Below are 21,171 nucleotides of genomic sequence, written 5' to 3'. Positions count from 1 at the left end.
TGCTGGAATTTTGACTGGGGTTTCAGTGAATCTGTAAATGAAGTGGGAAGAGCTGCCATCTTGACAATGTTGAGTCTTTTTATCCATGAACATGGACTAACTCTCCATTTACTTAGCTCTCCTTTGATTTCTTTCATCAGAGTTTTGTAGTTTTCCTCATATAGATCTTATGCATATTTTGTTAGAGTTATACCTATTTCATATTTGTAGGTGCAATGTAAGTCATATTATGTTTTAAATTTCAAATTGTGCTTGTTCATTGCTGGTTATAGGGAATTGATTGACTTTTTTACATTACCCTTATATCTTTTTTTTTTTTTAAAGATTGGCACCTGAGCTAACAACTGTTGCCAATCATCTTCTTTGTTTTTTTTTCTGCTTTTTCTCCCCAAATCCCCTCAGTGCATAGTTGTATATTTTAGTTGTGGGTCCTGCTAGTTGTGGAATGTGGGACGCCGCCTCAGTGTGGCCTGACCAGCAGTGCCATGTCCGCACCCAGGATCCAAACCGATGAAACCCTGGGCCACCAAAGCGAAGCATGCAAACTTAACTACTCAACCACAGGGCCAGCCCCCTAACCTTATATCTTAAGACCTTGCTATCATCACTTATTAGTTCTTGGAGTTGCTTTCTTAGTTCTTTCAGATTTTCTACATAGACAATGACATCATCTGCAAAGTTTTATTTCTTTCTTCCCAATATGTATACATTTAATTTCTTTTTCTTGTCTTATTACATTAGCTAGGACTTCCAGTACAATTTGAAAAGCAGTGGTGAGAAGGGACATCCTTGCCTTGTTCCTGATCTTAGCTTCAAGTTTCTCACCATTAAGTATGATGTTAGCTGTAAGTTTTTTGTAGATGTACTTTATAAAGTTGAGAAAGTTCCCCTCTATTCCTAGTTTGCTGAGAGTTTTTATCATAAACGGGTGTTGGATTTTGTCAAATGCTTTCTCTACATCTATTAATATGATTGTGTGATTTTTCTTGTTCAGCCTGTTGATGTGATGGATTACATTAATTGTTTATCAAATGTTGAACCAGCCTTGCTTACTTGGGATAAATCCCACTTGGTCATGATGTGTAATTATTTTTATACAGTTTGGATTCGCTTTGGTAATATTTCCTTGAGGATTTTTGTATCTGTGTTCATGAGAGCTATTAGTCTGTAGTTGCCTTATAATGTCTTGACCTGATTTTAGTATTAGAGTAATGCTGGCCTCAGAAAATGAGTTAGAAACTATTCTTTCTGCTTCTGTCTTCTGGAAGAGATTGTATAGAATTGGTATAATATCTTCCTTAAATATTCAGTAGAATTCACCAGTGAACCCATCTGGGTCAGGTGCTTTCTGTTTTGGAAGGTCATTAATTATTGATTCAATTTCTTTAATAGATATATGTCTATTCAGATTTTTTATATCTTTTTGCATGAGTTTTGGCAGATTATGTCTTTCAAGGAATGGTTCCATTTTGTCGAGGTTACCAAATTTGTAGGTATAGAGTTGTTCATAATATTCCTTTATTATCCTTTTGATGTCATGGGATCTGTAGTGATGTCCTCTCTTTCATTCTGATATTAGTAATTTGTGTCTTCTCTCTTTATTTCTTATTTAGCCTAGCTAGAGACGTATCAATTTTATTGATCTTTTCAAAGAACCAGCTTCTGCTTTTGTTGACTTTATCTAGATTGGTAGTTTTTTTCTCTTAACACTTTAAATATGTCACTCCACTCTCTTCTTGCTTGCATGATTTCTGAGAAGTCAGAAGTAATTCTTATCTTTGCTCCTCTGTAGGTGAAGATGTTTCTTTTTCCCTGGCTTCCTTCAAGGTTTTTTCTTTATCTTTGATTTTCTAAAGTTTGAATATGAAATGCATAGGTGTAGGGTTTTGTGTGTGTGTATGTGTATTTGTGTGTTTTCCATTTATCCCACTTTGTGTTCTCTAGGCTCTGAGATGTGTATTTTGGTGTCTGACATTAGTTTGGGGGAAATTCTCAATAATTTTTGCTTCAAATATTTCGTTTGTTCCTTTCTTCTCCTTCTGGTATTCTCATTATGAATTTGTTACACCTTTTGTAGTTGTCACACAGTTCTTGGATATTCTGTTCTCTTTTTTTCAGTCTCTTTTTCTCTTTGCTTTCCCATTTTGGAAGTTTCTATTGTCATAGCCTCAATTTCAGAGTTTCTTTCCTCAGGCATGTCCAGTCTACTAATGAGCCCATCAAAGGCATTCTTCCTTTCTGTTACGGTGTTTTTTATTTCTAGCATTTCTTTTTAATTCTTTCCTAGAATTTCCATCTCTCTGCTTATATTATCCATCTGTTCTTGCATGTTGTCTACTTTTTCCATGAAAGGCTTACCATATTAGTCATAGTTTTTAAAAGTTCCTCACCTGATAATTCCAATGTTTCTGCCATATCTGACTCTTGTTTCTGATGCTTGTTCACTCTTTTCAAACTGTGTTTTTGCCTTTCAGTATGCTCTGTGTTTGCTGAAAGGTGGATGTAATGTAGTGGGTATAAGAAACTTCAGTAAACAGACCTTTAGTGATATGAGGGTGAGGTGTGAGGGGAGAGAAAGTGTTTATTGTCCTGTGATTATAGCACCTTTTGGTGAGCCTGTGCCCCTGGACTGTGAACTCCAATGGTGCTTCCCAGGTTTTTTTTCCTGCTTAGGTGGGACAAAATGGCCAGACAGGGCTGGAGTTGGGTTCTTCCCCTCCCTCGTGGAAGTTAGGCTCTGGTAAAATAGTTTCTCCTGAGGGCAGGCTTTGTTAGAAGAGTAGAATGCTATGGCATATTTCAGAATGGTTGCTTTTCCTCTCCCCCTGCTGGAAGTGCCAGGGGATTTTTCTCTGATATTCATTCTGAGAACCTGGTGACCTCCTGGAGGTAAAACGTAAAAGTGTAGGGGCCCCTGAAGATTGGTCCCTCTTGGATTTTAGCCCTCAGTCTCGTCCATGCTGAGCCCCCAGCACTTCATCAGCTACAGCTTTTCTTGTCCTGGTGCTGGTTCCCATGGAGGTTTCTGCTCTGGTAGGTTGTGATTCTCTGTCTCTCTTATCGGTCTCTCCAATTTGCCCTGTGACCTCACTTCTCTGACAGATCTAAGAAGAGTTGTTGATTTTTCAGTTCATTTAGCTTTTTACTTGTTGTAAAGGTGGAGTGACAACTTCCAAGCTCCCTACATGCGAGACTGGAAACTGGAAGCCTCAAAGTTGATTTTGATTCACTTTTATAAAAAATATAAAACAGAGGCCAGCCTAGTAGCATAGTGAGTAAGTTCGGCACCCATGAGGGTTCGGATCCTGGGCAGGTCCCTACACCACTGATCAAGCTGTGTTGTGGCAGATCCCACATACAAAATAGAGGAAGATGGGCACAGATGTTAGCTCGGTGACAATCTTCCTCAAGCAAAAAGAGGAATATTGGCAACAGGTGTTAGCTCAGGGCCACTCTTCCTCACACACACACACACACACACACACAGCCGGCTTGTTGAGAGACAGGAGTTCTGTAGGTTAAGCTGGTGGTGGTTGGGTAGCACAGCTCCCACCACGCAGAAGAACACTGGCATGAAACATCTGGAAGTGTCTTCTTTTCTATCTTGGGCTTTAGCGATAGTGTGTATTTGATTTTTAACTGCACTTAAGAAATCTGAGGCATAAATCTAAAAATCTCCAAGAAATGGAGATTTGAAATGAGAGCAACAAGCAATGTCAATCAACCAACCAGTCACTAAGGACCTGCTCCTCACCAGTATGAAGTGCACTGTTAGGAGGGTCAGCTCCACACTGCTCGGACTGCACAAGCCCCTCTGCTCAGTGAGTTGCCCTGCCTCACTCCCACGCGTGGGGCTGGGAGGAGGAGAGTTATGATGATGAAGATTTCTTCTTGGGGGATGCTGTGTGCTGCGGGCAAGTTCACTCCCTAACCTGCAGGTTTTTCATCTCCACCAGAGGTCGCTCACTGGCAGTCTGTGGGCCACATCTGGGCTTCTCATACCTTTGTTTGTCTGCACCAGCTGGCCCAAGCAGTCTTTGGGCTGGGACCTGCATCCCATGTGGCAGTCATCAGCTGGAGCAGAAGAACAGTAGCTCCTTTTGTCAGAACGTGAGCTCTCCAGTTCACTGCAGTCCCCACCACTCCCTGGGCTTCCTGATATGGAAGCAAAGTGTTGGTTGCCATGTGCTCTTACATTTGGCCTGTTTCGCTCATTTATGTTGCTGTCTATGTCCCCAGACACGATGAGAGAGGCTCAGACTAGGTGAAGACCCACAGCATTTGTTGGCAGTGGAGTTCTATAGATTGGAAGAAAACCCTGGAGGAAAGTCCTGGAAGAAGGCCTGATCCGCAGTCCCTGTGCCCTCCTGGCTCTCCTCCTCCCCCTCGTCACTTCCCTCTGCTTCTTTGGTTCTGTCTTAAAACCCTGCTCCTTTACCACCTGCCGAGTCACGCCACCTAACCCTGCTCGCCCCTTCCCACCTGGCATCTTGCTTTCTACAAGGTTCCTCTGCCCCCAAGGTCCTGACCTGGTGGTTTGCCTTTTTATTTATTTATTTATTTTTTTTTATTAATGTTATGATAGATTACAAGCTTGTGAGATTTCAGTTGTACATTTTTGTTAGTCATGTTGTGGGTACACCACTTCCCCCTTCGTACCCTCCCCCCACCCCCCCTTTTCCCTGGTAACCACCGATCAGATCTCCTTCTCAATATACTAATTTCCACCTATGAGTGGAGTCATATAGAGATCGTCTTTCTCTGACTGACTTATTTCGCTTAACATAATGCCCTCGAGGTCCATCCACGTTGTTGTGAATGGGCCAATTTCGTCTTTTTTTATGGCTGAGTAGTATTCCATTGTGTATATATACCACATCTTCTTTATCCAGTCATCAGTTTCTGGGCATGTAGGCTGGTTCCACGTCTTGGCTATTGTAAATAATGCTGCGATGAACATAGGGGTGCAACGGACTCTTGAGATATCTGTTATCAGGTTCTTAGGATAGATACCCAGTAATGGGATGGCTGGGTCATAGGGTATTTCTATTTTTAACTTTTTGAGAAATCTCCATACTGTTTTCCATAGTGGCTGTACCAGTTTGCATTCCCACCAACAGTGTATGAGGGTTCCTCTTTCTCCACAACCTCTCCAACATTTGTCGTTCTTGGTTTTGGATGTTTTTGCCAATCTAACGGGTGTAAGGTGATATCTTAGTGTAGTTTTGATTTGCATTTCCCTGATGATTAGCGATGATGAACATCTTTTCATGTGTCTATTGGCCATATTCATATCTTCTTTTGAGAAATGTCTGTTCATGTCCTCTGCCCATTTTTTGATCGGGTTGTTTGTTTTTTTGTTGTTAAGCAGTGTGAGTTCTTTGTATATTATGGAGATTAACCCTTTGTCGGATAAGTGGCTTGTAAATATTTTTTCCCAATTAGTGAGCTGTTTTTTTGTTTCAATTCTGTTTTCCCTTGCCTTGAAGAAGCTCTTTAGTCTGATGAAGTCCCATTTGTTTATTCTTTCTATTGTTTCCCTCAACTGAGGAGTTACAGTGTCCGAAAAGATTCTTTTGAAACTGATGTCAAAGAGTGTACTGCCTATATTCTCTTCCAAAAGACTTATTGTCTCAGGCCTAATCTTTAGGTCTTTGATCCATTTTGAGTTTATTTTGGTGTGTGGTGAAAAAGAATGGTCAATTTTCAATCTTTTGCATGTGGCTGTCCAGTTTTCCCAGCACCATTTGTTGAAGAGACTTTCTTTTCTCCATTGTAGGCCCTCTGCTCCTTTGTCGAAGATTAGCTGTCCTGGTTTGCCTTTTTAGCTTTACCTTCACCCCAGCTTTTCCAGTACTGACTTTTGGGGTCAGTCAGCTCTTGAATCAATTTTTTTGTTTTATTTTTTAAAATTTAAATAGCAAAGTAATGCATGCTTATTCAAACCATCTACAAGTATATAAGTAAACAGTTAAAGTCACTTTTCCCCAGCCCTATTTCCTTCCCTAGAAGTAACCATTGCTAATCCTATGGTGTGTATCTTCCAGAACTTTTTTATACATTCAGAAATATACAACACATACATTTAGGGTTATTGTATTCTTTTTTTAATATAAGCAGAATCATACCATAAATGTTATTTTGTTTGCCTTTGTTTTATTTATTTGTCATAGTGTAAATACCTCTTGGAGATTTTTCAAAATCAGTATTGTTGACCTGCCCCATTCTTTTCATAGCTGTATAATATTCCAAAGGTTGGATATGGCATGATTAATTTAACTATTCCCTATGGATAAATATTTCAGTGGTATTTTCATCATAGTGAACATGCAAATATTTTTTTACATGAATCTTGAGGCTCATTTGCAAGTATTTCTGCAGAATAGAGTCCTAGAAGTGAAATTTGAGATTTTGGTAAATACAATCAAATTGCCTTTCACAGAGATTAAGCCATTCTTTACTGATGCAGAAAGGAGACCACTAGCTTCAGTCTCCCCTACCCCACCGTTGAGCAGAGCTTAGAATTGAATTGTGAATAAAAGCAAAATACACACACGCACGATTTGGACTGATTCCATGTAAGTTTGAAAACACTGTCTCTGTGATGTGTCCTGAGATGTAGGAGAGGACATGGCAGCAGGGACACAGGCTCCGGAGTAGGGCTGTCAGAGTTTAACTTCCTGCTTGTTGTTTTCTCACATTGTGACATTAGGTAAATTATTTAACCTTTATGAGTCTCGGTTTCCTGTAACGTGGTGATAACATTAATAATGTATCTACCTCATAGGGTTGTTGCAAGAATTAGATAAGTTAAAACTCATGGAAACCCTTAGATCAGGGCATAGAAGAGTGCCTGGCTCACAGCAGGGACATTATATATGTATAAATGTGTAGGAGAAAAGTCTGGAAGGCTACACACCAAATGGAGTCAGTTCTTGAAAGGGGGTGGGATGGAAGGCAGGTAAACTTTTTTTACTCCATATACTTCTGTAATGTTTGGATATTTTACAACAAGAATGTATTTATATGTTACTCCTGTGATTTTTTTAAAGATAACTTTAAAAGCAGGAAAAAGAATGACGTTATCTTCCCAGAAGCAGGATCTGGTGGCTTGTCAAGGCTGCCTGGTATTGTCATATCTCCTCGGGTGTTCTTCATTGCCAGTCAGAGCCAGGATGGGGCTAGCAGGAGCAACCTTGGATCCTCACTTGATCTGGAGGAAGGGGCCCCTTGCTTGTCCTTCCTGCTCCTCTGCCCAGGCAGCTGGTCAGATCTGTCAGATGCCAGCTGCCTGCTGCCACCGGAGCCCATCCCTGGGCTCCCCTGCCCAGCCTCTGCTGGCCGCAGCTTGCCCTGCCTGGGCTGTGTGGCCACTTCTCCCGAGTCAGCACCTATAGCCAGACTGGTTTCTCCAGCCTCCATGCTGCCCTGCTGGACGGCACCTAGCACAGTGTGTGTCACGTAGGAGGTGCTTAAGGAATATGCATGATGATGATTGGGGGCACCGGCTCCTTCTGAGATCCAGATCCCCCTCCCCCTTCCCAGGCGTGTCCTCTTTCTGTTCCTTCTCCCACGCTGTGAGTGTGGGTTTCCCTCCCGTCTCTGGCCGTGAACTTGCTTAGCTCCTCTGTCCAGTCTCACTCCCTCGAGAGCTTGCTTGCCCACCATCCCAGCTTCCCCACTCACACCGGGAGTAGGCACCGTCCTTCCTCTCTGCCTGGGAAGGCCTTCCCTGCACCCTCCACCCCAAGACTAGTAGGCATCCCTTCTGGGTGCACTCGCGGCCCCCCGCCCCTCCTCAGAGCAGCACCAATCACCTCGTAACCGTCGGCTTCTGCCCACTAGCCCCAGAGCCCTTGGAGGCTGGGGCGGCGTTTGCTGCTCAGGGCTGCCTCCTCGGCATCGGCACAGTGTTTGGCCTTTTGTAGGTGCTCAGGAAATATCTGCGGAATCAGCGATACGTTCACAAATTCCAGCTTCTCACCCGTATTTCAGTCTCCTATTCCCAACTACCTAGAGGAGTGATACCTAAACCTAACTTATTATCAGACTCCCCTGGGAGCTTTTTAAAAAGTAAAAAAAGAGCAAGGTGTGGGATTGTGTGTCTCATATGCTCCCATTTGAACAGAACATGTCTGGAAGGCTGTGCAAGAAGCTGAGGGGATTGGGCCAGGGCTGGGAGGGGGAATTTTTACTGTACTGTTTGTTTTTGTACCGTGTAAATTATCCATTGTTTTTTCAAATTTAAATAGAGAACTGTTCAGGAGTCACAATAAATAAATAATTCCAGATCCAACGCAGACCTAAGGGATGAACATCTCTAATGAATCTGTATATCTGAATAATTCCCCAGCAATGCTGGTCGTCAGCCAGGTTTGGGAGTTGCCTTCCTAGGGGACAGCCCTGCTGTAAGTCCTTTTGTCATCTCAAATGCAAACTCAGATCTCGTTATTTTCCCCCTGAAACTTGCTTTTCTTCCAACATTCAACTATCCTTTCTGCGATCTCTCTGTGCATCTCCTCCATCCTTCTAGGCCCTGCCCATATCGGCTACAGTGCAATCCCGGCAGGGATCAGAGACATTGCTGTATTGCTGCATTGACGCACACCCATCCGGTTCACTCATCCTGCCTTAGCTCGGTGTACTTAATTGGAGCAACAGTGTTGACATGTATGTCTACTAATGTGACCCCGTCCTCCACATACACACCTACCTGCATACGTGTCCAGTACCTTGAACTCCTGTGGGCCGGGACTGCCGATTCAGGAGAAAGGTGGGGGAAGGCTAAAGAGGCATTTCACAGTCTATCAAGCTAAGGAGATAGATGCTTCTTCATTTCCCCCAACACTCACGTCCCGCCTCTTCTGGGCAGTCCTCCATGACTGCTCCAGCTCATACTGATCTCACTTGTTTGAATCCTAAACGTAGCAGATTAGAACTTAATTATTCCACTGTGTTGATTTGGCTCTTCAAATAGACCGTAAATTCCTAGGGGGCAAGAACACAGAAGCATACTTCTTTGTTAGCTTTTTATCCCAAGCGTAGTGCTGGGCTCATGGTTGACAATCAATACAACTTGTTGGGTCACTGACATTCATTTTTCTTTCTTTCGTTTTCAGGAGGGGGTAGGGCGGTAGGGGAGGAGGAGTCGGAAATCAAGAGAAGTCTTGAGAGGTCAAGAGTATGATGATTAATAATGATAATAGTTACCTTTTATTGAGCCCCTGCTATCAGATAGCCTCTGTGCTAGTGTTTTATAAGACATTAAGTACTTTATATCTGATCCTTATAAGGATGCTGGAAGGTAGGTATTATTATCCCTCTTTTACAGAGAGATTAAACAATAGTTTGTGACCTGCAGAGCCATGATTGGAACTGCGTTCCAAATCGTGTGCTCCTCAGAGGTGTAGCCTGGAGGAGATGTAACCAGGAGGAGGGGCAGTGGGAGAGAGGGCGGGGTGGGGGGAATGTATCGGTGGTGACATTCAGGGGGATGAGGTCAGTGACACTGACCAAGGGTCACCAAGGCCCTACCACCTAGAAGGAAGACAGCAAGGTGCTGCCACAAACTTTGCTCTGGGCCTTTTGCACACCAGTAGGAGAAATGGCCTAGTTCTTGACCCCTACCCTCCACCAAGATTTGCATTAATCCCTAATGCCCCCATTTCTTTTTGGTTTTTGAAGGCAATTGAGAGATTTGAGTTGGAGAAGAAGGCTTTAAAAGAGAAAAGTTGCAGCAGCCCCGGAGACAGAGGCAAAAAGCATTCTCATAGCTTTGACGGTGTTTTCGTGGGGTTTTTTTTTTTTTTTTCTTTTCAGTATCTAGAATGCAGTTGATTAGGAATCCAGAGTTTCAGATGAGGATATTTTTGTCCTCTTCTGAAGGAGCCTCAAATCTGACTTCTTGAGTTTGGGCAAGGAAGGAGGGAAGGACAATACCATTTAGAGAGTCCCTACTACGTACTACTGGCACATTGTACCAGGGTGCTACATACGCTCCCTGTTAAAGCTTCATGATGCCCCTGCCTGTGAGGGAGGCACCACTGAATTTAGTTTATAAGTGAGGGGACAGGCCTGGGGGAAGGGAACGACTTGCTGAAAGCCACACAGGTTGCCTGGATTCGTCCCAGCCTCATGTCAAGGCCCACGCTTTGTCCACTCCCCCTGGCTGCTTCTCTGGCTCAAGCAGTCTAATCAAATAAGGAGGGGAATCTGAGTAAGTCAGTACCACAGCTGGGGATCTAGTGAGACTGATAGTGTGAGTGGCATCTGGCAGCTCAGGTTGACTGAAAAATCACTGTTGTAATTACCACCCAGCAGTGGACAGACCCTATGGTTACTCACATCTTACCTCTCTTCTTCCGTTTTTCTGCAGACAAGAGTCAGAGAAAAGCACAGTATACTTGCAGAGGCTCAGCATCCAGGAATGTCAAGTCTTTCGTTAGTAAAAGGGTAAGGCATCTATTGCTGGGTCTGTTTCAGATTGTTTCTGCTGGACATGAAATAGACTTTATTCCTGGAGAGGGAATCCTTGGCAACGGGATGGTGATTGTGTAGGAAAATTGCAGAGTTCCCTTCTTAAAATGTCTTAATAATGCTGGAATTTCTCCTAACACCCTTGAAAGGGTAGAGTGAGGAGTGTTCCAGAGGTCATTTGTCCATCTATTTTTGGAAGTTAGAAGGTGTTCCCCTTAGGAACAATGAGTTTAGATTCGCTCACACAGAGCCACCATGCTGCACAGCTCCTGGGGCCCCATCATACAGCAGTGCTGGTCCCCTTGACCACCGCAGACGCCCCCGGGAGCTGAGGTTCAGGAGGAGTTAGATGACCTGTCCAGCATCAGGCAGCTTGTTGACAGCAGAGCCCCACTTCCTTGGACCCACAGCTGGGCTCTCTCCGCTGTCTCTCCAGCACTAATCTGGTCCCGCCTCACAGCTGCCCCACTTAAGATTCCCCTAAGCTTGCTGTATGTTTTCATGCCTTAAATTGCTGGAGAATATGAGCAGGATGGCACTGTTATCCTTTGTTCACCTTTTAGCCTAGGAAATTCCCACACAGCATAAAGCCCCATGGTTGAGAGTGCATCGAAGCTGTTGTGCTACCCATGATGGTGGCTGAGCAGATTTAAACGTCCTGCCCAAAGGGGCACAGCTAGTAAATGGTGGCGCTGACATCTGACCCCAGGTTTTCTGACTCAGTCAGTGCAGTTAATCACTGAGTTCTTCCATCGTCAATGACGCAGCCCAGTTAGAGAGAAATTCAGTCCCCCGGAATGTTTCTAGGAGGTGCCTTTGGGTGATGGTAGTTGGTTTCCTCTTTACTTTTCTGTATTTTTACATTTTTAATAGTCATATTTTTATCCTAAAAATTCATTTAATGATATATATTAAAAACCATAGAAGTAGTTATTTCCTTTGATCTAATATTGCCATTTTGAGAAATTCATACTAAATAAATAACCAAAAAGGGGGAGAAATATATGCTGTAAGTTATTAATGACATTAATATTAATCGGAAATAATCAGTGAGTAGTTAATTAAATTAAAGCACATCTTCTTAATGGGGTATATTATTTTAAATGATAAATTTAAACACAATGTATGTAGCAGTGTGAAAAGTCTAAAGTGGATAAAGAAGGACATAAAAGCATGTGTGTATATATGTATTGTAAAGTGATTGAAGTTCCACATACATATTTGCATACATGTGCTCGAAGCCTGAAAGGGAAAATAGAAATGATGTAAATAGGTGTTTGCTTAGGGGTGCTGGGGTCATGAACATGCCCTCATTTATTTCAGCGTGCTGTAGGGTTGTTATATTGTCTTCATGATAAAATGTTTTAAACTGTGAAAATGAAGAACCCCATTTTCATATTCTTCTTTTTTGCTTCAGAAAACAGCAGATAAAAATCTGCTGGCAGAGCTGTACCAGTATCTACAATTTAACGACTCTAGGCCAAATGAGCTTCCAAATGGGGTGGACTTCTGTGACTTGGTAGGCAATGTGATCCGGGCTGAGAGAAACCCCTGTAGTGGCAAGGTAAGGAAAGAGAGCGGGCAGCTCACCTCTGTGATGCCCAGCCAGCTTCACAGCAACCCGTGTGGCAGGCAGACACACCTGTCCCAGGAAACTGAGAGTCAGGGCAATTGAGTAAGTCACTGAGGGCCACATAGTTTGCAAGTGACTGAGCCGAGACTGGAACCCATGCCCGTGCTCCCTCCAAAACTGAGATTTTTTTTCTACCAGAGCACTGGTTTCCACACTGTTTTGATCGTGTATCCTATTAGAAGAAAAATTTGAGTGCATACCCTCATAATAGATGTTTATTTATAAATGATAGACATGTCTCTTGTCAGTCGCTCCATTGTATATTAGGAAACAATTTCTGTTTTTTTTAGTTACACATTAGTTAGAGTACTTTCGTCCCACACCCAAGAGTACCCCTTGGGGTGAGCTGCCCACTAGGAGAGCAGTGAACTGGAGCACACTGGGTTCCTTAGGAAGGGACCCAGACGGTCCCCAGCGCATGATGGTTCTCATGATTTTTCAACTTGACGATGGTGCAAAAGTGATATGCATTCTATACCCAAACTGTACTTCGAATTTCAAGTTTGGATCTTTTCCCAGGCTAGCGATATGCAGTACAATCCTCTCTCTTGATGCTAGGCAGCCCCTGTCAGCCACACAATCACAAGGGCAAACAACCAGTATGCTTACAACCATTCTGTCATTCACTTTCAGTACAGTAGTCAATAAATTACATGAGACAGTCAACACTTTGCTGTAGAATAGGCTTTGTGTTAGATGATGTTGCCCGACTGTAGGCTCGTGTAAGAGTCCTAGCATGTTGCAGGTAGGCTAGGCTAAGCTGTGATGTTCAGTAAGTTAGGTGTATTAAATGCATTTTCAACTTAGGATATTTCCAACTTACGATGGGTTTATCAGCACGTAGCCCCATCGTAAGTCAAGACAGATGTGTATTCTGAGACCCAGGAGAACGTATGTGCATATGTGAGCCAGCGCTGGCCCATCAGGAGGTAGGGGATCATTGTAAGGAGGTATGAAGGGGAGGAAGCCCAGGAAATGGTCTAGGCAGCCCTGCAGCTGTGCCTCATCACCCTTCATGATGCTACGCTACCTCCCGTGTCCCCAAAGCATCTCTGGTCATTGTCCTCTCGGCTGCTGACTAGTCATGCCACCATTCCTGGGGTCCAGCTTCTTCTTCTCTCCTGCCTGTGCTTCTCACTGCTGCTTCAAACCACACCCCCCATCTCTATTTCTCTCTCTCCCTCTCCACCCCACCTCTCCCTCTCCCCCTCCCCTTCCTTCCTTCTTCCCTTCCCCTTCCTTCCTTCCTTCTCCCCCTCTTCTCTTCTTCATGATTTCTCCCTGCTGCCTTCTCTCCAGCTGTGTCTCTACATCAGTTCCATCTGTCTCATTCCTCTGTGTCTTCAGACTTCCTAAGAGTGATGATCTGTTTGGGCCAGTCCCTGCCCAGTATGACAGTGGTGTTCGCTGGAGTCCCAGTGCCAGGCTCCAGCATGGACTGTGGTCAGCGAGGGGACAGCTGCCTTTCACTAGGTCTCTGGGCCAAGCAGGGGGCAGCCTGGGGCTGGGTACCTGATCCTCTGCTTTTCGCCAGTGCAGAGGCGGAGGAGCAGCAGACACCCAAAGCATCACATTCTCTCCAGGACGATGTAGAAAGATGTTCACCACGTTGTTATTTATGATACCAAGGAACTGAAGGCAGTATGTGGTGGTGGTGAAGTGGCTCTCTGGGCTCCAGTTTCCTCTCCTGTAATATAGGGATAATAACAGTTTCTACCTTAATTGTTATTGTGAAATAAATAAGACAATATATATAAAAACACTTGGCACAGTGCTTAGTAAGTCATAAGCTCTCAAAAAATGGTAGTTTTATTATCAATGTTATTAGAAACTGTTTAATGATCAATAATAGAAGAATAGGACAGTTATTTGGGTATATATATATCATGGACTGCTTAGCCATTAAAATGAATGTTTATAAGGAGTGTATTTTAACAGGCTGTGCTATGATGTTAAATGAAAAATATCAGCATATAAAACTCTCTGCAATAAATGTTATATAAGTACATACATAGGAAAATCCGGGGATGAAGCCATATGTAGATATTACCAGTGTTCTCTGACTGATAGGATTATGGTTTTTTTCTTCTTCTTTTTTCTATAATTTAAAAAGGAAGAAAGACTTGAGAACGAATGGATTGGGTATTTCATGGATCCACGGTTGCCGCATGACCTTCCAGCCCACGTTCTTGCTTGCCCTTGACAGGCCCGCTGGCCCAGCCCCACATGCTCATGTTCTGTTTGTTGTGTGGGTAGCCCTGAGGACAGTGACTACTATATTCCTTAATGTCCTATTTTTGAGGTGCTGTGGGGAATGGCCTTAATCCCAAGAAAAACTGTGCAACTCCTGGAATGCTTTCAGTCTTAAACTGATGCTGTTTCCTGCTCTTCTTTGGCTCCTGGAAACAAGGCAAATTTGTGCCTCACCTTTAAAAGGATCCTCTTCCATCTTGCTCAGGGGCCATCCCAAACTTCTACTTGGCACCTCAAATCCTCTCCTCCATCCCTCCCCCTCCCTCTTGGCAGCCACCTTCGCCTCTGCTTCAGAGGATCTGGAGGCCGTTGCTAGACCACGAGCTCCATGAGGACAAAAGCTGTCTGCCTTGCTCGTAGTGCGGCCCCTGCTCAGCTCTGGGCCTCGCCTGGGATTTCTCAGAAGAGCCGCCACACTTGCTGGCTTCACATTGTCACCTCCATTCTCTTTTCATCCTGCTGCAATCTGGTTTCCCACCTTCACTCCATCACTGAAAGTGGCCGAAGTCAGTCCACCATTAGCTCTCATATTGCCAAATCCAAAGCATGTGTTTCTGTTATTATCTGGATGACCTCTCTGTAGAATTGACCCAGAGGATGACTCCCTGCACTTGACGTCCTTTCCTTCCGTGGTTTCTCTGGGAGCATCCTGCCTCTACTCAGGCAGCACCATCCTGGTCTTCCAAGCCCCTTCACTGTCCACGGTCATGGAGAACGTGTTCATGGACATTGGTAATCTCCTCCCCCCATGAGGCTAATCACCACTTATGAACTGTGGCTCTACCTCCAAACCCATTGCTGTGCTCGTGATTCCCATATTCCTCCGCCTCCTGCCCCCGCTGTCCCTCAGACACACCAGACCTGCTTCTCCTCCCGGCTTCCCTATCTTGTTGAAAACCACAGCCTTCCACCTGGGCACCGACCAATCCCCTCCCTTATCCTCACTCCCACATCCAAGAGGTCACTAAGATTCAACTACCATCTTTGCTGCGCCGCCGCCTCCTTCCTACTGCCACTGTCAAGTTCAGGCCCCGCAACTTCCTGTCTGGATCACTTCACCTGCTGCCTGGTGTGTCGTCTGCCTTGCCATCTCAGTCCCCTCAAAGGGGATTTTTTTATACTGCCTCCAGGGATATTTCTAGAAGACCAATCTCATGGTGTGCCTGCCCTGTTGAAAACTCATGCCCCCTTCCCCCATCCAGCTTCAGAACAACTTTCAGTCCCAGCACCCAGGTACCTCATGGTCTGGCTCCTGCCTGGCCTCTCGCCACCCACACCCAGTGCTACCACTGCACAGAAAACCCTTGAAGGTCCCCAAATGTGTCATATAGTTTCACACCCTGGGTGCATGCCTTCTTCCCTTTCTTCAGAGCTCTCAGCTCTCCCTTCTCCATCCAGTTGGTTTACAGGTTAGCTGCCCCTCTGGGATGTCCCCCTGGGATTCCTTCTCTCAGGGCGCCTAGCACACTGCATTGTAAATGTCTGTTTACCTGTGAATACCTCAAGGGCAGGACTCTCCATCACCATCCCAGTATCTGTTGAAGGGCTGAAATGAAATCCTTTTTGAAAGGAAGCAGGAGGGTGAATAAATAAATAAAGAACTAGCACACTCCTAGTGCTTTTAGGTGCCAGGCACTGTTCTGAGTGCTTTGAATATATCACTTGCTCATTTAATCCTCACAGAGGTCCTCGAGGTAGGGACTATTGTATAAGCATCATCATCTCCATTTTCCAATGAGGTGAACCACACAGGTTCAATAACGTTGCTCAAGGTAACATACCTAATAAGTGTAAGAGCAGGATTTGAGCCCAGACAATCTTGTACCAAAGTCTATGCTCTTGACCGCTCCATTGTACTGCCTCACTTGACGTGTGAGCAATGGTGAAAAAGAGCCAAGAGCAGGGCTGGAGAGCTCCTTGCTCATGAGGGAGTTTTGCTTATCCAAGCACAGGAGACTTGCTTGTCAGTGCATGATTCCCTCAGCTTCTGCAGGCTTGAAGGGAGAGCCAAGGAGTCTTTCCCTGTGTGTCCAGGAGGGTGGCAAGAGCAAGATCTCTTTGCTCCCCCTAATGGTAAGAGGAGAGGCAGCCTGTGTGGTGTCTCTGGGGTCAGGCTGCCTGCTTTCAAACCTCCTGATCTGTGTGAGCTTAGGCAAGAATCCTAATCTTTCAATCTTCACTTTCTTCTTCTATAAACTGGGGATAACTATAGTACCTACCACATAGATAGCTTGTGAAAAATAAAGTGAGATAAGCTGTGTAGCCAAACACAGTAAGGATTCAACAAATGTTACGTGTTATTAAAATAGTAGCTTTGGAGTCGGGGCGAGTTTCAAGACCCAGTTGTGTGACAGTGAAGCCTGAATTTTCTGCCCCTCTGAGTTCACTTATAATTCTATTCTAATTTTAGAATTCTATATGCTTCCTACTAACTCAGCAGAATCTTAAGGTTCACTGATTTGCATTTCTGTAATATCTCTGTGTGTTGATGTTGATTACTGTTGATTGAATGTAGGTGAGAGCATGGAGCAGCTGTCTAGAATTATGGGTTCTGATCTTGGCTCTTCCATTTGGTGGTTGTATTACTTTGGGCAAGGGACTTCAGCTCTCTGGTCCTCGGTTTCCTTATCTGTGAAATGGAGACAATAATGCATGCCTTGTGTGATTATAATAATAATTACATGAGAACATGTACAAACACCTGGCCAGGCAAACAGCTGGCACTCACTGAAAGGTTAGGTGGTTTTTTTTTAAGTTGACTCCAAAGTATGTTGATTCCCAAGATGATGGTGGAAAGATGGTGCAATTAATAACAATAACAAGCCATGGGACAGGAGGAAGGGCAGGTTTTGAGTGGAGATGATTAGGAATCTGGCTGTGGCTCCAGGTGAATTTAAAAAACAATAACAATAACAACAACTATAATAATGTGAGTTTTATTTCTTTTCAAGTCTTTCTGTTCAGATAGAGAATTAGAGAACTTTTTCTCTTCTCCTTCTCCAAGAGCCATATGGCTGGACAGCTTCTGGTGGCTCTTTCATGAAAGGTACCAGGTAAATGCAAATCCGGTTGATTCTCTCCTTTGTTTAAGTTGTTTTTCTATGGAACAAATCCCAGCCTCTTTAACATGAGCTATAAGCTTCTCTGATTCCATGGGCCGCCCCTGCAGCTTCATCTGTCACCCCTTCGCTTCCCCACCCACACCTCGCCCTGCGCCCTGTGCGTTAGCCATGACTCAGTGTCTTGCAGCTCCCCTGAGCCTTAGGAGCTGGTCCATGTCACGTGGCTGGTCAAGGGCCGGGCCAAGAGTAAAGTCGGGACCTCCTGGCCTAGGGTTAAGGTGCTTTCTTCAACACTTTGCCTGTATGTACATGTTTTATAAATCCTATAAATTAGTATATTATTTCATAAATAATATGAAGTTAAATACCTTGAGAATAAGATTCCTAAAAATGAGAGAAATACGTATTAAGAATCTCAGCCCTTGGCTGTTTCAACAAGGAACTCTAGCAATTTCTTCTCCATTTTTATTTCTGGTAGCCAAACAAGGAGGTCCAGAACAAGCTGTTTGACCGGATATCCCAACACTACGCCGCTCTTTTGTTTCATGAACCCAAGTCCCACTATGAAGAGGCAATCTTAAAAGTGAGCATCAACCACTGGTTAGGAAAAACTTGCATTCAATATCTATTCACTTCTGAGGTCAATAGAATGCCCTTACCACTCCTTCCATAGGGAGCAGTAGGTCACTTGCGACCTATCCATGCACTGACTCGTAATGTAGCAGTTACGAAAAATAAGGTAGATCTCTCTCTATGTGTATATACTGATCGGGAAAGATGTAGTGATATATTTTAAGCGAAAAACAAGGCAATTTATACAACTCTATGCTAAATATGTGTGTGTGTGTGTGTGTGTGTGTACCTATGAATAAAAAAATCTGGAGAAATATTTACCAAACTCTTAGCAATGGTTATCTCTGGGGAATGAGGTTATAAGAGACTTCCTTCTCTATTTTATATATTTCCGTAGTATTTAAATAAGCATGTAATGTTAAAATTAAAATATAAGTATACTTTTTATATATTTTATATATTTAAATAAGCATGTAATTTTAAAATTAAAATTAAAATATATTTTATATATAAGTATAAAATTTATATATATATTTTATGTATTTTTATGTTTTATATATAAATATAAAAAATATATATAATATAAAATATAAATTTTTTAAAATTTGAAATTAAAATACAAGTATACTTTTTACGTGTGTGTATATATATGTACTGAAAGGATTGCTAGAAGAAAATATAAGTGAATATTTATGTGATTTGGGGGTAGGGAAGGACTTTCTAAATATGATCCCAAGGAAATAACCATAAAGGAAAAGACTGATCGATTTAACTATGTAAATTATTTAAATTACTACAGTCAGAGTGAAAACGGCAAATGCAAAATGTATAATCAAATGTAAATGTATCTGGTTGCATATATGTCACACAACATAAAAAACTCTTACAAATCAATAAGAAAAAATGGAACACCTCATAGACCAGTGGACAAAGTGTATAAACCTCAGAAATTCACCAGGAAAGAAATACAAATGGGAAAAAAGTTCACCCTTAATAATCAGAAATGCAAATTAAAACAATAATCATTCGACACTCCTTTTTATCTGCTAGACTGCATAGATTAAAAAGTATAATTCCCGGGGTTGTAGAGGGTATAGGGAAATGGCACTCTGACGGTCTGAACTGATACAATTACGCTGAAAGGCACTTTTACTAATTGTCTGCCTAATAAGTCACTTAGGCTTTCTGTGTCTCGTTTCATTGTCCATAAAATGGGGCTAATCATGCCTCTCTCACTGAGTTGTCCTAAGGGTTAAATGAGATGATGTTTGTAAGGCATCTGACATATCACCCAGCACACCATAAGCGCCCAATATATCGTAGGTGTTCTAATTGCCGTTACTACACCCTCTTCTAGAGGGCATAATCTAACATACGGGAAAAGCTGCTTTCATTCATGCATTCAGCAAATCTGGCCTACTCTATGCCAGACACTGAGACAGCTTAATAAATAAAAATAATTATTCCACGTAATTTGTAATGCAAAGTCTTGGAAACAAGACAATATCCACCAGTGGGGGATGTTGAAGTAAATTTTGATATGTCCACTCAGCACAATATTATGAAGGTCACTATAGGAAAAAAAAAATCCCAAAGAATAACCTGGGGAAGTGCTTATGTTATAATATTAAATGAATGAAGCCAGATATGAATATATAATTTGAGCTCAACCATAGTTATGAAGCAGCAACAGTACCACCTGTGCATAGGGAAAAAAACCCAGTAAGTAATACGAGCTATTCTTTCTGGGAGACAGCAAGGTGGGTGGGTCAGACGTATCTTGTCATCTTCTGGGTTACTCTTTGGCCAGGTTGTAGAAGGGACTGAGCCATGGAGCACGTTCAGGGGAGCTGGGGGAGGGGGAGGCTGCTAGCCAAGCAGGGCATGATTGAGGAGTGGTCGCCAGGTGAGGTGAGGAGTCCGCCGAGATGTGGGGCAGCTGCAGGTGGAAAGCGCTCCCTCATGACAACGAAGGCACATGGTGTCGGGTAGAGAGTTTTATCACAGATCCTCTCTGAAGCCAGGGACTCTCTTGTGGGTGTGGAAATGTCCAGAACGTTGCCTGAGCTCCGCTTGCCCCCCAGAGGCTGCCATCACTTCTGAGTAAAGCCCTGTACACCAGCTTCTGCTGCTGCTTCCCGCAGTCCTGGTTCAACACGCACGAGTTCAAGTCTGCCGTCTGTAACACGATGAGCCTGTGGATCTCAGGTAAGAGGTGGCTGCTTTCTCCTGGGGAAAGCAACTCCAGAAACATCTTTTGCCACCAGAGCCTAGGTATGTTATTGTTTGCCATCACACCCTTCACTGAGACAGTTGTCCTTTTCTCTCCTAGACATTAAAGAAAGTAAAGTGTGCACTTAGAGCCCCAAAGAATACCAATTTTCCTGCGTCCTCCAAACAGTTCCGAGACATTCTGAGTCCTCCTTTTGTGCCCAGCTGCATCCGCAGGGAGCAGGCTTCAGCACGGCCCCGTTAGTTAACCTTGTGCTGTGGGCTAATGCCCAGAACTCAGGAACCCAAAAGGAGTATGCCGGTTAGGTAATCGTACCCTCCCACCCCTCTATGACCCCAAGTGGCCCAACCGTAGTCCCTTCTCCCTGCAGTACACACAGTGCCCGTTTATTTTTCAATGACTTTTCAGGCTCCTTCTCCACTTCCCCGATCTCAATGAAGACGTTTTTTAAGGTCATTAAAAGCTACTGTTTATTGAGAGTAAGCACTTTTTACATTTCCCACTGTGTTGGGGGTCTTCAAGATCACTCCCGCGTTGGGAGGTTTGCTAGGAGAACTCACAGGTCTCAGCATATAGTTGTACTTCATAGCTAAGACTTATAGCGACGGAGTAAGGATACACAGCCAGATCTTAAGGGGAAAGACAGGCAGAGGTGGTCATGCTAGGCTTTCTAACGCTCTCTCCCTCCCATGAGGAGTTGCACAATCCCTCTGCAGTGAAAGTGTAGCAACACGTGTGATGTTTGTGCCCAGGAAAGCCCACTAGAGAAGCAGCGCCCAAGGTTTTTATTGAGGGCTAGTCACATAGACACCTCGGTCACATACCAAAATTCCAGGAATAGGTATTCAGCATAAGCCACGTTGTTTAGGCACAATGAGTCACTGTTATCAGTTAGGGAAAAATTTTTTTCTAGCTTTATTGAGATGTAATTGACATATAAC

General features: G+C 43.5%; 1 protein-coding gene across 2 annotated transcripts in view; it reads left to right on the top strand.

The window, feature by feature from the left end:
• FAM227A (family with sequence similarity 227 member A) overlaps positions 1 to 21,171 on the top strand; it is an 83,079-nt gene that overhangs the window by 6,949 nt on the left and 54,959 nt on the right. The window contains exons 4-9 of one of the 2 annotated variants that reach the window (XM_070599176.1): positions 9,685 to 9,754; positions 10,376 to 10,452; positions 11,894 to 12,040; positions 17,314 to 17,415; positions 17,903 to 18,007; positions 20,082 to 20,205. In XM_070599176.1, coding sequence (XP_070455277.1) covers positions 9,685 to 9,754; positions 10,376 to 10,452; positions 11,894 to 12,040; positions 17,314 to 17,415; positions 17,903 to 18,007; positions 20,082 to 20,205 — 625 coding nt within the window. The remainder of the gene's footprint in view (positions 1 to 9,684; positions 9,755 to 10,375; positions 10,453 to 11,893; positions 12,041 to 17,313; positions 17,416 to 17,902; positions 18,008 to 20,081; positions 20,206 to 21,171) is intronic. The other variant, XM_070599178.1, reaches the window with a different exon arrangement.

The sequence above is a fragment of the Equus przewalskii genome, chromosome 29 (assembly GCF_037783145.1).
Source record: "Equus przewalskii isolate Varuska chromosome 29, EquPr2, whole genome shotgun sequence".
NCBI lineage: Eukaryota > Metazoa > Chordata > Mammalia > Perissodactyla > Equidae > Equus > Equus przewalskii.
The sequence above is the reverse complement of the archived record's forward strand: the minus strand, read 5'-3'. Positions and strand labels throughout refer to the sequence as shown.